Raw genomic sequence first — 13,789 nt, 5'->3', positions numbered from 1 at the left:
AAATTAAGGTAAATATTGTTTTGTAATAGAAAGATCACATGGTGGAAAGTGCTTTTGTGGAAATTCCCCATTAAAAATATACTTCTGCCATCAATTTGGTTATGGATTATCGTTATGCTATGTTCAATCTAATTCAATCCATGGTCTGCATTTATAGCATTAAACAGACCTATGAATCTATACATGCATTATGAAAAATGTGCAAGGGGCCCGGCATTTTAAAATTATTTTGTGTAACCAACTATACATTTTTATCTGAATATTGCTATATGTTCCCACCAGGTGTCATTTGGATGGGTACTACATACTTTTCCCTTTTACATTATGTACTTTGCCAACCAGAGCAGTGAAAATGGTTTTACAGTTGTTGGACTGTTGAATGTTACAGGTGCTAATATCCCTTTGTTCACTGTATTCCTTCTTATATTTCTAATAACCCTAAGTGGAAATCTCATCATTATGACAGTTGTGATAATGGATCAGTCTCTGCAGACACCAATGTATTTATTTCTTACTAATCTATCTTTTTTGGAGATATGGTACACGATTACAATTGTGCCCAAATTTTTAGCCAGCCTTGTGCTAAAAAACAATGATATATCATTTTCTGGATGCATAACTCAGCTGTTCTTCTTTGTCACATTTGGAGCCACTGAGTGTTATTTGCTGCTAACAATGGCTTATGATAGATACATGGCTATTTGTAAACCTCTTTACTATTCCAGTCTGATGGACACCAGAACATGTCTCCAGCTAGTTGCAGGTTCATGGGTAACTGGAATACTGACAGGTTTAGTTCCTACTTTGCTCATTTCCCAGTTAGATTTCTGTAACTCTCACCAAATAAATCACTTTTTTTGTGATATCCCACCTCTTCTGGAGCTGTCATGTAGTGATATCTACCTGACAGAAATCTCAATATTTGTTCTGTCTCTTGTTGTGCTCTTTGGATCTTTGATGTTGACTTTGGTGTCCTATGCATTCATTGTGATTTCTGTACTTCAAATCAAGTCAAACAGTGGCCGAAATAAGAGTTTTTCCACTTGTGGAGCTCACCTGACCGTAGTATTACTCTACTATGGAACAATGATTTTTATGTATGTTCGGCCTCACTCTAGCTACTCTTCTGATATGAAGAAAGTTGTTTCAGTATTTTATACCGTAGTAACTCCAGGTCTAAATCCTATCATCTATAGCCTACGAAACAAAGAAGTTAGAGCATCACTTAAAAAGATTGTACACAGAATACTGCCACACATTTTAGTCTTTAAAAGACAAAATCTACATCCGGGGATTATAAGCAGCATTTTCTGATTTATAAAAGCCATACAATAAAAGTTACAGCATCATTCCTTTCTACAAATTTTGAAGTCATTACCATATACAAGGTCTGCCTATTAAATAATGGGACTGTGTTTCTATCTCTTAAACAAAGCAGTAAGAACTGATAATGGACACTTGCCATGAATTTCTAAACTTTTCCAAACATGCAGGACAAATGAAGTCACTCTCTGCAGTTTACTTTGTTGTCAGTCAATGTTTAATGCAGCTGTGTTTCTGCTCATGCTGAAATCAAATTAGAAAGTTGAGCAATGCACCAATTTGAAAATTTTTGGAAAATTTCACAGCAGAGAAAAAAAGAGTGCTGCAAGCAAATTTGCACTGACATTCTGCAGAAAACTGAGGTGCACTCAAACCTTTTTGGCAGAATGGGGTTCCAGGACGCACAACAGTGAACCACCAATATTATAAGAAAGTTTTGGCAAAGTTGAGAGAAAAAGTTAGGAAAAGAAAGCCAGAAGTGTGGGAAAACGGTTTCATTTTTCATCAGGACATGGTTACTTTCTGTGAACCGACAACATTACACTGGAATATCCTCCATATTCATCAGATTTGGCACCTTTTTTCTTTTTCCTAAATTGAAATTGGTGCTTAAAGCAACATGCTTTAATTTGCAGAAGCAGTAAACCAATCTGCTCCACATCTTTGACCAGTGAAAACAAGACTGAATTGGTGCTTAAATACAAATGGAAAGTATAATTAAAGACAAGCATTAAAAATGTTCAAATAAATGAATAAAAGAAAGGTATTATATCAGCCTCATTATTAATTAGACAGACATCTTATATCTCCCAGTTCTTTGCAATTTAATACATGCATCATGCAGGACAAGCCTTTTTATTTCTATTTATGTTTCAGTAAATAATTTTTCCAACAAACAGATAAAACACACAGGCAGTATAATACAAAAACAACAGTAAACATTTGTTTTTATCAACAAGGCTTTAAAAAGGATACATACTCAACATATACACTACATCAATAAGACAATAAAAAGGTTTTGTGAAAAGATAATGTACTTTATTTTTTAACACAATATTTAAAAGGTATTACATGATTACCTATGCAATCCAAAAAAACTGTGGGAATTATTGTTTAAATACAAACTTTAGCAATGTCTCTGAGAACTACAAAGTGTGATCTACCAGTAGTTTAGTTATAGATGCAAATGGAAGATTTTTCAAAGCAAAGTAATGGGTGGTGATGTGATATAGTACGTTTACCTACTTTAACTCAAGTATAAACCTTTGGCACAAAGTGTGGCTGTTACTGCAAAAATTTAAAACAATAAATAAAAATGCCAATAAAATTAACATGCACCTATGATGTGTTATTTTTAAAACATTTCAAAATGAAAAAAAACATACAGCATGCATCTATGTATTGTATCTATTGCAGCTGTGGACTAGAATGAAATTACTTTTGAATATTATCTGGCTGATTTACTGGCTCAGTACTTTTTGGGGTTATTGGCTTAAAACAAATATATAAATCATAAACCCCTAAGTCATAAGTAGTCATTTGCATTTTACTTCCACATAAGAAATAAAGTATTAAACAAAGGGCATAATACCACTTTAATGGTATTTACCATACACGCACCTAAATATTAAAAAATCTGATACTAGGTATTTTTTAAGTGGTAAATTAAGTGGTAAATTATAACGTCCTTACACTATGCAATGATGGAACTTTGACTTTAGAAGACTGACTGAATGTCTACATAGCCCTACGTAATGGAACCAGAACAGAACATTTTCAGATTACCCACCCCTAGATAGTGTTGGTAGAATATCTCAATTTTTGAATTAAGAGCTATTCAATCAAATAGGGGGATATTGTTAGGATGATCGAATGCCAAATTTGATTACCATTAAAGTCAATGGTGGGAAAATTTGGGTTATTTTTCAGGACTGTGAAGAACTGCAAGAGCAATCAGGAGAAGAGCTGACAGCTCCGCTCCTCTGATTGCTTTGCAGCCCTTTACTAGTTGTATGTGTTTTTGGTTAGAGTTTCTCTATCCAAGAACACAGGAGTCCTGTGGTCTTGGCCAGAGAAACTCTATCTAGAAATTGGGATAGTGCTCCCTGATCAAATAAAAAGAAATCAAATATTTTGCTCAAGGCATACTTAATACACTCCTTTTCATTTATGTAATCATCTTTGAAAATGTTTCTTGTATTCCATAAAGCAAATTTCAGGCATGTATAGAAACCCAAAGTAGCTTTTTCTTCTCTACTGAGAAGGAAAGAGGAGGACCGTTTATGACAACCTGGTGGTCAAGTGTTTGAAGGCCTGTTAAAAATTTCAGCAAAGGCCCGGCTGACCGCCACACAGCCCTTGCATACGGGCAATTCAAGAAGCGATGTAGGGTTGATTCCTCAACCATACATCCAGACTGGAGACATACAGGAGAACTCACAAAACCTCTCTAATGCTGAAAAGTACGCATGGGCAGGCACTCATGGACACCCTGCCAAGCAATATCTTTATATTCGTTCGATAGAAATTTTTCGTCCATGTTATTCAGATTTGTGCTGACCTTTCTGTAGTAAAAGTGTGTATAAGTGCAATTTCCTGCACTGTTTTGATGAATTTCCTAATTTTGTTTGCATCCAATAGAGGGTTTTGGTCCAAGATTTGTAGGTTCAGGATACGGATACATTTTTCCAAAATTGTGTACGGTTTTGGAGGAATGATGAGTGTTGGAACTGTTTAGGGTGGTTGGTACCATCCTCTCCTCCTAAACACATGGCCAGCTGCAAACTTGAGAAAATATGACCATTTGTTAGATTTGGTTTGGAGGTACTTGAAGCAGAGGGAGAAAAAAAGGACCACAGAAAGATCTTAATATCCGGGAGGTCTTTACCCCCATTTGCCTTACTTTTGTGCACAATTGACCTTATTTTGAACATATTTCTGGTGATTTTTTTAATTATGGAAAGCGATGGTGGATAAACAAGGCTTATGTATTGTAACTGACGCAGAAATATTAATTTTAAATGTTGTTTTAATGGTCAAAAAACACTCACAAAATTTTGATAGCTTGACATGATGTTGCAGTTTTTAGATGTTGAAGCTACAATTAGTCAAGATAAAGACATTTACACTGGTTGATATTAAGCTTGAATCCTGAGCCTGTACAAAAAATTTCAGTGTTTAGAACTGCCCTGTTAAGAGCAGCCTCTGTGGTACAAAGGACAGTAACGACCTCCATGTATGCACAAATTTTGGCGGACTGACCACCACTCCCTGGTATATGGACTCCCTGGATTACCTTGTCCTTTCTTAATGATGGCAGAAGTAATCCAAGGCACAGATAAATAGAAGAGGAGAGAGAGGGCATCCTTGTTTAAGTCTGGACTTGAGTTGAACATCATCTGATAAGAAGCCATTGACTACGGCTTTGCTAGAAGCACCACTGTAAAGACATTTGATTTGGTTAATTAGTGTAACAGGAAAACCCATTTTTTTTTCAACACTTTCCACAAATAGATATGTGAAACTTTGTCAAATGCTTTTTGGAAGTCTAATGATAAAAGGCCAGTTTTGTCTTTCCCTAGTTTGAGTACCATAGCACTTCTCTCAGTATATTTAGACCATCATGTGCAGTTCTACCAGGGATCCCACAGACCTGATCACCCTGGATAACTTTATCAACAACTCTGTGTTGAGCAAAGTTATGGGACACCAGTTCTCCAGGTCTGAAAGGTCACCTTTTTTAGGGATCAGAGTAATGATACCCCTTAGCCAGGAGTCTGGAGGCCTGTTAGATGACAAAATTTCCCAGAAAATCATTTCATTCAGATCCTCAGAAAAGAATTGTTGGTCAACATGATCTAATTTAAACTCCAAGGAACCTACCACCTCCTTAGTGACGGTTGGATCTATCCCCTTTTCCCTAAAGAGCTCTGAGTAGAAACTCTGGGCCTCCTTTAACATGTCAAATATTGTGACCTTATTTTTATTATTGTGACCTGATTTTTTATATGTTTTGTTTTAAACTGATTGCTTTTTAAAGAATAACCTGGAGCATTTTTCGTTTTTTTTTTTTCAATTTTTCCACTTTTGCATTGTAAACAATTTGTCTCCCATTAGCAGTGATGGCCTCTGCTTTTTCATTTTTTTAATTATTAATTTCCTCCTCCATTGAGATGCCAGTTTTGCTAAACTTAATAAAAGTTTGGAGCTGTGTGTTTAGCCTCTGGAACCAATTTACTTTCCTTCTTGCTTCCTTTCCTTCCTTTATTCCTTTCTGGATAAAGGAGCTTGTTTTCTTTTTGATGTTATCCCACCAATTTATGAGGTTGGGAAATTTGCATATGTCCCTCTGCCATGACTTGTATGCTAATGTGAATTGTGTTTTGATCCCAGGATCCTCTAGAAAAGGGGTCTTTAGCCTTCAGATCCCTGGTCCCTTGGATGTAACTGATAATTTCAGGTGAATGTACAATAACTTATGATCTGAGAAAATGTTGTTTTGGAGAGTGATTTTCCCTGGAGTCAGAGCGATGGCAAAAACAAAAGTCAATGCGAGACTTACCTATATTGCTAGACCATGTATAACCAGGATCATTGGGATATAACTTTTTCCAGACCTCCTGCAACTCGAGATCAGCCATCATGTTTTTCAGCTGTTCAGATGTTTTATCATGCCTCCTTGTTTTACAGCCAGCTCATGTTTCACCTGGTAATATGCAGTTAAAATCACCATAAACAATTGCAGGGGAGGAACCTGGAATGAAGAACTGTACGGTATTAAGTAATTCAGCTCGCTCATTTTTCTCCGGGGAGCAGTAGATAATAAACACCCGGAGTTCCTTCCCCCTAAATTTCACCGTGGCCATCTTAGCTGTCCCAAAGTACTATCTCAATAAATTATGAAAAGGTGACGTTGTTTACCTTTGCAAGGATACCAATACCTTGTAGCTGAATTTCCATTGTCCCCTAACCACACTGAAAGGCCGTGAGTCAAGGATTGATGTGTTCATAATTTGGGTGGTAGTCTATTTTGCACTCCTGAAGACAAAAAAGTGTGTAGGACTCTATACAGACACTGGGTGTTGGACTGAATGGTTCCTCCTCTGAGCTGGTCAAAGGTGGAATTGAGGCAGACAGTGGAACCTGTTGAGTACAGTCAACTCCTCAATGAGACCTGAATAAGGTTCCTGGTCACCAACCTGTGCCGATACGCCAACTGCAGCAGACTTTTCACTGCAGCTGCGCCTAACTGTGGTTTCTTCCTCGTGCGAACTGGACTGTGACTCATGCTTGGTCCTCCTTTGTCCAGGTGTCAGGGGGTCAGTCCCCGCAGACTCCTCCACTGGTCTGGCCTCTCCATCTTGAACAACTTCAGGACTGCTTGGTAAGGCTTCCATCTCTTCCTCCTCATCCACCAGCTCCGAATAAGATGGTGCTGCAGGGGCTTCAGACACTGGGTCACCCTGAAAGTGTGCAGCTACCTCCGCCATATGAGCAGCGACAGCACCCACACACTCTGACCGCAGATCTTTGGCTATTGATGCAGTGGAGGCGACATCTGCCCATTACCTCTTACCCTGATGTGGACACCCTTTAAACAGATGAACTGAACTTCTGCAGGTTACACACCAGTTTCACAGGACAGTTTTTAGTTTTGTGACCAGATTTGTTGCATCTTTTGCAGAGAAAAAAATCTGAGGTGCATGATCTTTCTGTGTGTGAATACAACCCACACTTTCTACAAAAAACTGGCATTTCAGGGTAAAGCAGCGAACCTAGATCCCACCCCAGGGTAAAAGAGGAGGGAGGCTGTTTCAAGGGTCAGACATGAACTTGACTCTATACTGAATTTTGCCATTCCATATATCACAGACATTGTAAACTTTCTTGGTTCATATACAGAGGAACGCTTCTTTTACAAACGGATTATAAAAGTGGGTTGTTAATAATACTTCCTCCTGTGAGTACAAAAGTACAAATTGCCAGCCATCAAAATCCTCATTTTCTAGCTGTTTTTCCAAAGTATTGTGCAGATTATTTCAAGCACCCATTCCAATAAGTGACAGAATAAGTGACAGAATAAAATGACCTGACCTTTGTTCTTGTAGGCAGTGGATATCCTTTTTTGTTCACTTTGAGTCTTCCCACTAGGTATTGGTCCACAAAGTTTTTGCAAGGGGAATGCTCCTCTTTCATTCTTCAGTACCAGAATTCTGAAGGACTGCCGAACTTTCCCATCCTTATCACGTGCATATGAGATAATAAGGCCTCTCTTCGCTCCTCTCCTCACAAGGTTTTCCTCCATGATGCAAAATGAGCTGAAATAAACTACACAGAAATAAATCCTGGTACCAATCACTCATGAATTTTCAAATAGGCTGTCCCAATAGCAGCATGGGGGACTTGATGTACCCCCCAAGGCTGGGACAGGCTAATCCCCTGCTGATTCTCCGGCACAGATTAGCCCAGCTATACACTACAACAGGCACTGATGACTGGGAGCAGAGAGGCTAAAAAGTCCCAGCAGCCAATAGCAGTGCAGGACTGAGTCAGGAGCTTTTCAGCCTCTAGAATCCCCTTCAGCTGTGCACAGCCTAACAATGGATGCCAGGGATGCCATAAATCCATCAGGCTGCATTAAGTTGCATTAGCACAAACCATAATATTTCTGGAGCACTGTCCTTTGAACATACAAGACAAAAGGTATGATGTTTGGCCATAATACACAGGGCTACATTTGGTGAAAACCAAACACAGCATAACAGCATAAACATCTCATACCACCTGTCAAGTGCATTGATGGAGGGGTAATTTGTACTTGTTTTACATTAACAAGTCCTGGTCACCGTGCAGTCATTGCATCAACTATGAACTACTCTGTATACCAATGTATTCTAGAGCCAAATGAAAGACCATCTGTGTAATGGCTAAAGCTTGTACTAAACTGGATCATGCAAGACAGTAATCCCAAGCACACCAGCAAATCTCAATGAACTAAAGCAAATATAAAGAACTGTGGGCCAAAATTGTGAGCACCTGCGCCGTGCGAGATCTGGTGACATAGCCAGAAGGTAGAAGAAAATGGCAGCGCCCAGTGCTTTTTTTTTAGTTTAGTTCCACTTTAAATATTTATCGAACCTGTTAAGGACCAGATGATTTATTTTTTATTATGTCCATGTAAACACTAAGAAAAGAAAGATAATGTTTATTACCCATAACAGTATCACAAAAGCTCACCAACAAACTGTTTCACTAAAAAGTGAAACCGTTTTAGCTTCACTAAAAAATATGTATCTTCTACAGCCTTGGAGAGCTTTATTAAATCAGGCCCAATCACTAGAGAGATTCTGAGTATCTTATCTCTCCAAATATATTTACATATTTTTTTTGAGATGTGTTAAGGTAAGAGACTGATTGTGAGATAGGTAGGATATGAAATAAATATAAAATTTTAGGTAGGATTAACATTTTAAATGCTGCTATGCGGCCATATGTGGATAGATGAACAGGGAGAGAGCGTAATTGTTGTAACTAATGAGACCCAAGGGAATATTACATTATCTGGTGTAGAGTTTATAGGAGGCACAGTAGACTGTCAGTCCGAGCAGAGCTTGGTGCTTGCTAAGAAGAATGCTGCTGTATAGGGGTGCATTGTACTATTCCATCTAGGAAAAATAGAAGCTAACATTAAAATAAGGTGAGGTTAGGAAAGGAAAGGAAAATTAAATAACAGCTTCTATTTTGTTTTACAAAAATCTATTGTGGTTAACACATTTACACACATTTACACTCATCTGCAAATGTAATGTCATAATGTCATAATGCAGAGTATTTTTTATTATAATCACACTTGTGGGGTTAATGTCAAAACTCATCATACAGAATTCAGTTCAAGTAGTTAGGAATATGGTGATCCAAACTGAAATCTAGCCTGTTAAATCATTTTTGCTTAGCTCTTAGACAAAACCACACACAGGCAGGTTCTGATCTGTCTAAACATTAACTGATAACTGTGTAGTATGAGGGTATACTTGAGCAGATATTAAGTTTTTAAGGTTGACCTTTATTCTACAATATTTGGTAAATTTTATAGGTCTTGCCAGCTTTACGAAAATTGTAGACTTCCCCAGGACATAAAATGTCAGGTAATGTTGTTTACATTCATGATTGACTTTTTTGCATTGCATGGTGGTGATGTTATTGGGCTTTTATGGATGCACAATTTCCCACCTATTCTAGTATCTGCCATCTCCTAGAAATTGTGATAGAAAATTCTGAATGGTAGGGCTAAAGATGTCAGTTCTTTGGCATTCAGCTGCCAAATCCTTCCAGACAATCTCTGAAGATAAATTGTCTTTAGTGGAAACTGTGGAGTTATGGTGTGTACAGAAAGAATGGTTTATGAAAAGTATAGTGCTGACTTCACAGCTAAGCAGATAAGGACAGTGATAAAAAACATTTGAGTGATTACAATATATTTATGGTTAGTTTATTCATAGGGGCACGCATTTCATAGCTTCTTTTGTTGATCTGCACCACTATAATTAGCATAGATGTCCACAGGGAAGGTCAGATCTTTCAACAACCAAGAGGACCTGTTTTTTTATTTACTGAGACTACAAGACATTACTGAGTAATATAAATGTACAACAGAGCAATACATGCCAAAAGAAATTTGTAATAGTACAGCCTTGTTTTCCTTGAAAAAAAAAATCAATATAAAAAAAAATAATTGGCAGGTTCTAATTGAGTTATTTTATTTACACCATTTCTTACTAATACATTTGCAAAAATCTAGTAATATTTTGAGATTAGGTCATTCTATATTGAATTTATCTTGTTCTCACCATTGCAGTTGCCACAGAAAGCGTTTCTTTATACATCAGTATTTTTATCAGTGAACCACATTAAAAACAAAGATGTATAAATGTAGACCATCAATGAATTGCACAATGAATAAATAATAAACTACAGCTAAGAAGCAGTGATTTTGTATAAATATTTAAGCTAATTAACATGCAAGTTTTTTACGCAATGAACTTTATATAGCCTTACAGATTTTTAAAAATGTAGGGGTTTATATTTGTAAAATGTGCTAACAGGAATTTTTTCTTGGCAAGTAACAACTAGTCAGCCAAATAAAACAATGATCCTAAATAGTTGCTTTATATAGAAAAAACAAATAAATGTCCTTGTTAAACTGACAATTTGCTAGTTTAGTAACTGGGGTTATTTTTTGAGTATGTAAAGAATGTCTACTTAGCATGATAAAAAAGGGAAGTAGTGTTTGTCTTAACTATTTCCTCACCTTTTTTCCTATTTGTCAAGGCTGCATTCTTGGTTTGAGGCCCCAGGACTGGGGCCTGTAACTAAACAGTGTTGCCACTCTGCATGTTGATTGCGTACCTGTTGGCCACACTGACCTAACTTTGTTATAAACTGGAGTTATCACTGAAAAGGAGGAAGAGAAATCCTCCAGTTTGTCACTAAACCTCTTCAGAAGAGAGTTGTAGTGATGATTCTGTATGCTAACCTGTTAAGCTATCAGAGCCTAACCATCAAATTTTGGAATATTCCACTTTGTAATTTTTTTTATCTCATCACATTAGTGTTTAAGCAGGTAAACTGATTTTAGTTTTGGAACTAACAAAAACAAATCATATTTTGGGCATTAACAAGACAATATGACCACACTGTAAAGGATGCATCCTCTTTAAACAAAAAAATTACAAACAAAACATGGAGGCCATTACAATCCACTATATAAATCAAATGAGCAACCATCATATACCAAAATGACTAATACAAGATATGATGAGAAACTCCAAAAGAAAAACGATATATTATTAAGTTGACACTAAGGTCCAGCACTTTACTTCTTTATCTGCATAAAGTACATATGTAATGTACCCTTGGAATGAGGCATTACTAGGACAAAGACCCCTTTACCTTCATTCTGGGTTGAAACACTAAAGATTCTTAAACCCAGGGACTTAATCAAAACTCACTTAATGGAGGCACAAGATCACTTGGTGTTTCTACAGCATTGGGTCTATTTATTGTGAGGAGTGTTAACTCACATAATCCCAACCCTAAACTTTTTTTCCCTGGACACATTAGGCTCTCAAACACAGCATCACTTTATTTACTAATCTAATGGAAAACTTCTCTACTCTTTTAATTTAATCACATTCTATAGTGGTTTTAGTGCTGTAGTCATATCTTCTAGTTTGCTTACATGCATATTCATGAACAGACATAACATTGGTATACCAGCATTCATTTATGTGTATTTCTATTTCTGCCCTCATAAATTACTATAAACAATAAAGGAAAATGTTCTAGCTCACTTTAAGGAAGAGTCAAATAAAAAATTATGTATTTTGCTTAATTCAACATTTTTGTAAACAAGTCTAAGTATTAATTTCAAATAAAGTGATTTCTTATCTTTGCTTTTTTTTAGTGAACTGTAACGAAATGGTAGCACAGAACAATCAAACAGTAGTAACTGAATTTATCATTTTGGGTTTCCCCAGCTTAACAAGGATCTACCCTTTGATGTTTCTACTTTTCTTACTTATCTACATCTTTACTGTTACAGGGAACATTACCATATTCATAACTGTACTGAGAAACTACAATTTGCAAATACCTATGTTTTATTTCCTAAACCACCTGTCTGCTATGGAAATCTGGTACACTTCAGTTATTGTCCCAAAAATGTTGTCCAGCTTCGTAACAAGTAATAAAAGTATTTCTTTTAATAATTGCATGATTCAATTGTATCTATTTAGCTCTCTTGGAGCATCCGAGTGTTATCTACTTACTGCTATGGCTTATGATCGGTACCTTGCTATTTGCCAGCCTCTGCATTATGTTTCCAAAATGACCAACTCAACTTCACACCAGTTGGCCTCTGGGTCTTGGATTGGAGGCTTCATTTCGCCAATCCTTCCTGTTGTATTAATATCTCAACTTGTCTTTTGTGGTCCTAACCAAGTGAATTACTTCTATTGTGATGCTCAACCTCTTCTTAAACTGTCCTGCAGCAGTACCCAGTTCACAGAGACAGCAATTTCAACATTGGCAAGTGGACTTATATTTACCTCCTTCCTCCTAACTCTTCTCTCTTATATCTTTATCATTTCCACCATTTTACAGATCCCAACAGCCAATGGAAGAAAGAAAGCTTTCTCCACATGTGGTTCTCACTTAAGTGTTGTCGTTATTTACTATGGTACCATAACAGCCATGTACATGCAACCAATGTCCCGATTTTCCTTAGATATCAACAAAGTGTTATCTTTACTTTATACAGTTGTAACGCCTATGCTCAATCCAATTATATATAGTTTAAGGAACCAGGAGATAAAGAATTCCCTAAGAAAATTCCTTGAAGAAGTAAAAAACAGAAAGAATAAAGATAAATAAACAAATTGTCAATTTACATGTTTTTTTTACCAAACATACATTCTTCAGTTCTGGTAGCCTAAATGCTTAAAATTGCCTTTTATTTTGATCAGTCATATGCCAGCTGCAAGTTGGTATGTAATATGACTGCTCTGAAACACGAAGGACTAGAAAAATATATTAGGATTGGTCTACAAAATGGTCAGAACAGATTTTACTATAGTTGTTATGTTCATTAGTGATTCACAAACAATATTTTTTACATAACATTTTCTCTTAAATGACCTCATACTTTCCGGGCTCCCTACATCGTACCTATAAATCTAAGCGTTCCTTTGCTGATTTGTGCCAAAAAAAGTCCCTGTATCTCCATCACATGATCAGCACTACAACGAACCTCGATTTCCTCAGAGTATTTATCCCCAATATGCAGCGCCCTGCAAATCCAATTTCTTACTTATCACAACAGCTTCTGAGGGTATGGTTAGTGTATCCCATCCCTTGAAGCCTATAAATCTGGCTATAGAGTTTTGGTTATTAACACTTGTAGAAGCATTCATGTTTTAGTTATACAAGAAGTTGCATGGAAGCACATTACACGCTGCAGATAGTACCAGTGCCCAAACTATAGAACCTAGACAAGGTTTATTTTTTGGTATTTTTTACTCCCAAGACTGTTGGTTTAAACTAAATGACAAGAAAAAAGAGATCCAAAATAAAAAAAATGACACAGATGGAGAAAGAAAAGAACACTAACCTAATAAATCCTAATAGTTAATAAGAAAATAAATCTGTATGTAAGATTGTCAAATGAAAAAGGTACAAACCACACAAACACTAATAAATTCCCTCTAATACTGTATCTTGCAAAATTTCAATTGTTTAATTTGTTCTGGTTGAAATTTCTGCACTCATCCCTACCCACACAGCAAAGGATTTAACCTTCCACTCTACAATAAATCATTTTCCAATTCTCTCATTTGGGCTTGATACAGTAATTGACACAAATTTAGGCATTGTACAATATTCAGGCCTTGCTCTAATAGATGCCATGCTT

At 36.6% G+C, this 13,789-nt stretch overlaps 2 protein-coding genes across 2 annotated transcripts; both read left to right on the top strand.

The window, feature by feature from the left end:
• The first annotated feature begins 324 nt into the window (after positions 1-324).
• Positions 325-1,314, top strand: LOC140332680 (olfactory receptor 11L1-like). The gene has a single exon (XM_072413871.1). It carries the CDS (start codon positions 325-327, stop codon positions 1,312-1,314), a length of 990 nt encoding a protein of 329 aa, XP_072269972.1.
• A 10,485-nt stretch (positions 1,315-11,799) lies between these two features.
• Positions 11,800-12,753, top strand: LOC140332679 (olfactory receptor 6N1-like). The gene has a single exon (XM_072413870.1). The coding sequence runs from the start codon at positions 11,800-11,802 to the stop codon at positions 12,751-12,753; it is 954 nt and encodes a 317-aa protein (XP_072269971.1).
• The last annotated feature ends 1,036 nt before the right edge of the window (positions 12,754-13,789 follow it).

Source organism: Pyxicephalus adspersus, chromosome 6 (genome assembly GCF_032062135.1).
Source record: "Pyxicephalus adspersus chromosome 6, UCB_Pads_2.0, whole genome shotgun sequence".
Lineage (NCBI taxonomy): Eukaryota > Metazoa > Chordata > Amphibia > Anura > Pyxicephalidae > Pyxicephalus > Pyxicephalus adspersus.
Note: the sequence above shows the minus strand (reverse complement) of the source record. Positions and strands in the feature narration are given on the sequence as shown.